Genomic DNA, 3849 nt, shown 5'->3' with positions numbered 1-3849 from the left:
AGGGTAATTAAATACCTATAGAAACTGCAATACTTTCCCAAGATTTGCGCCAAGCAATACTATACACGTCAGAGTAATTTCCCCAGACGCATATTAGGCAATCGAAACTTACAATTCAGATTAGTATTTCCGGTATCTGAAACGCAAGAGTTCTTATTTGGGCTGAGTACCTGTACCTTTATTCTCTATAAACCAATGTAGCCTAGTTTTCAGACAGAAAACAGTTTTAGATAGTATAGTACTGTAGGGTAAGATGGATACTGTTAGCACCTAAATCGCATAATTTCTGATCGTGTTTTTAACAATTAACAACGCTATTTTAAAAGTTGAAAGGCGGTTATTTTCTGTAAACATTCTTTGTTTGGTACCAAATAGGACGAGAAAAGAAAAGGAATTTATGTCCCATTTTACCTCACCTTACTGTACTTTGGGGTAAAATGGAACATATTTTCATTCTCTTTTCTCGTTCCATTTAGTATGAAACAAAACATACAGAATTATGCACCTGTAACCTCAAAACTCTTAAAACAGCGTTGTTAATTCAAAACACGATTTATGAAATACGGGATATTTTGTGCTAACGGTATCAACAATAACACAGTAGAATAGGCGACAGCGATTGTTTTTAAAACCTATGAAAAAAATGCTTATGCTTTCAGAAATTATGTTTTCTTATCAAATTTTCTTCCTGGCTTGTTTAGTTTTGTGTCTGTTAAACGAAGTGTACACACAGAATCTAACAGGTTAGTATAATGGGGCTATGGCTGGATGAATGTAATTTATTGACATGGTGGGCAACGACAGTCGCTATAACACAGGTGTTCTGTACATGGTAACTCGTAAGCGGCCACGAGGTGCGCATGAAACACGAATCATTCATTCATGTAGGCAATCGAAACGAAGTGTACACACACTAAAGGTGGTTATATTGACCATTACTTTTTACTTTTCCGCGAGGATAAATAAGTTACATTCAGTCATATACATGATATGGATTTGAAAACACTATTTAGAATTAAATTTTTGTTTCAAAACTGTATATGATACGTATGAACGGACTTACATCTCGTGCCGGCTTACCAGTTACCATGTATGTAACTTAGCGGGGTATATTTTTTTGGATCTTTGAAATATGACTGACAATTTAGACAACCCAAGTCACCACAGGGTTGGAGTAATTACCGTTAAGTGTCTTGTAACTAGCTAACCTAATATGCTGCTGTATATCTTCGCATGCTGGCGAGACAGCGACAATCGTTAAAAAAACAGGTGTTCTGTTCCATATAACTCGTGCCCTGCTAGTTTCCACGTATATAACTTTGCGTACTTAACCTAATGCAACGAAAATCGTTATAAAACAGGTGTTCGGTTTCATGCACCTCATGCCCTGCAAGTTTCCACGTATAGAACCTTGCGTACTTAACCTAATGCTTTATACAGGTACATGCCCTGTCAGAAACCAAATTGACGCCGCTGCTGTTGGACGGCGCTGCAGAAAAGCGTGTCATCTCGGAGTAGCAAGATGCAAAAACGGAAGGGTTTGCTTATGCGATCACGAGTGTGGTTTTTCGTGCATTAATCTAGGTATACTCTGTAAAAGCTACTGATTAAATAAATGAATGTATTAACTTGTATATTCTCGCGCGGCGCCAGTGGAATTCGTTATAATAACACGGGTGTTCTGTTTCATACACATTGTGCCTGCTTGCGAGCTATCATGTATGCGGGTGCCTAAGTCTAACAAAACATATGAATTATTGTACTTATTCTTGCATGACGAGACAACGACAGTTGCCTGCTTACGAGTTTAAAAATATCCGCCGAAAAAGATACATATATACGTAATATTTCGTATGCGACCACGAGGTGCATGAAACAAAACACCCGCGTTATAATGACTGTCGTTTTCCGGCCACGCGATGATAAAGCAAGTTACATTCAAGAACTTACAAATATATATAACAACAAATATTCTTAAAAAAACATACATATTACATAACTTAAACGTCACCATGTAAATTAGTTAAGAAGGTTCTTCTTTTTTTTACAATTTCTCATCCTATTTGGTGGTAATCAAAGAATATTTACAAAATTATATAACCTAAACTTCACAACTCTAAAAGAGCGTTGTTAATTGTTAAAAACACGATCAGGAAATATGGGATTTAGGTACTAATGGTATCCAACTTACCCCACAGTACTATAACCCTTTTCTTAATCATTAAACTAAAAACCTATAAATCAGTAAAAACAAAACAATGAGAAAAGAACAAAGAACAAAGTAGTATACAGTCTGAAACTGAAATATAAAATTAAAATCTTAAAAACAATGTAAAAATAAATGCAATAAATAGAACTATTCCAAACTTGAACAACCGAAAATGATGACACGAACGCCTTAATGGGACCTGAGATTTATGCCAAAAAAATGTACACCTTGAAAAAAAATAATTTCTACCAGTTGGCCTACACCCAACACTCAGAAAAATAAATTTTAATAATTTTTTACAGAAAACTTTTGCCCACCACCCCCAAACCTTCTAAACTCCACAAGAATTATCATTACACGAGTTCATGGGAACAATATCATCCAAGCAGAAGCGCCATACCGTTACAATGACCGTGCAAGATATATATGCGATGCAGGCTTTACATTAGTACAAGATGGTAACCATATGTGCCATGGTAGAAGGGGATGGACAGGCACTTCTATATGTGCACGTAAGTTGCTTTATAAATTTTGCTTCTATTTCTATATAACATGGGTGTCTTGTTATACATCAGACAGACATGGTAAATTCATACACCTCATGCTCACTGTAAAGTTATAACATGGGTGTCTTTTTATACACCAGACACACATGATGTATTCATACACTTCATGCTCACTGCAAGTTATAACATGGGTGTCTTCTTATACACCAGAAACACATTGTGTATTCATACACCTCATGCTCGCTGTCAAATTATACTGTATATCTACAGGTGATTGTGGGCAGTATGATCCAGTGCTTGTAAGACGTAGAGGTATGGTGTGTGGAACAGAATGTCATGTGGATTCACAATGCAGCAATGGTTTACAATGCTTATGTGATGGTGCTTGTGGACTCAGGTGTGCCAATTCAAGTGAGTATAAGATAAGAGGTGCAACAACATAGCCACTAAACCTGGGGTGGCAGGACTACCCTGGAATTTTCATGGACTTTCTGGCCAGCACTGTAAAAACTAAAATCATTTTTCAAACCACTTTGAAGTTATGTGCGCAATTATTTTGTGTGGAAGGCAGTAAAAAATAGATCTTTTGTTGTTAGTTTTTTTAAGGGATCTTCTGTAATTTGTGTTTGTGACCTTTAGGGACCTACTTTGGTCTGCCATACTGCTAAAAAAAATTCAAATTAAAAATCAATTTAAAATGTACTTGTATACATTTTTATTTATCAGCTATAAACTGTGGTGAAGCCCCTCAAGTGACAAATGCGACACTACAGTACACAGGAGAAGGGTTACGTCGTGTAGCAAACTACATCTGCGATAGCGGTTTCTACAGATCAAGTGGAAGCTATGCTAGGAGATGCACAGGTGCTGGCACTTGGGATGGAACTTCCCCTACTTGCACAAGTGAGTTAAAACTTAAAATGTCTTGCAGGATTTGAATGAATGAATGAATGTGACTTAATGTATCCTCATGTGGCCGGATAATGACAGTCGTTATAACACGGGTTTAACACTTAGTGCCAGCTTACGAGTTACCATGTATGTTACTTTGTGGGTGATGATCGTCACTGGATATTTGACATCAGCTATGTATGTCTGATAATTTGGACAAGCCATGAGTGACCACTGGGTAGG

General features: G+C 36.9%; 1 protein-coding gene across 1 annotated transcript in view; it reads left to right on the top strand.

The window, feature by feature from the left end:
* Nucleotides 1–664: 664 nt before the first annotated feature.
* Nucleotides 665–3849, top strand: part of bf-1 (complement factor B-1) — a gene marked incomplete in the record, with an annotated part of 12617 nt that continues 9432 nt past the window's right edge. Inside the window, 5 exon segments of the mRNA NM_001032801.1 lie at nt 665–743; nt 1441–1584; nt 2512–2721; nt 2986–3126; nt 3442–3618. Of these exon segments, the coding sequence (NP_001027973.1) occupies nt 665–743; nt 1441–1584; nt 2512–2721; nt 2986–3126; nt 3442–3618 (751 nt within the window).

The sequence above is a fragment of the Ciona intestinalis genome, chromosome 13, assembly GCF_000224145.3.
Source record: "Ciona intestinalis chromosome 13, KH, whole genome shotgun sequence".
Classification (NCBI taxonomy): domain Eukaryota; kingdom Metazoa; phylum Chordata; class Ascidiacea; order Phlebobranchia; family Cionidae; genus Ciona; species Ciona intestinalis.
Note: the sequence above shows the minus strand (reverse complement) of the source record. Positions and strands in the feature narration are given on the sequence as shown.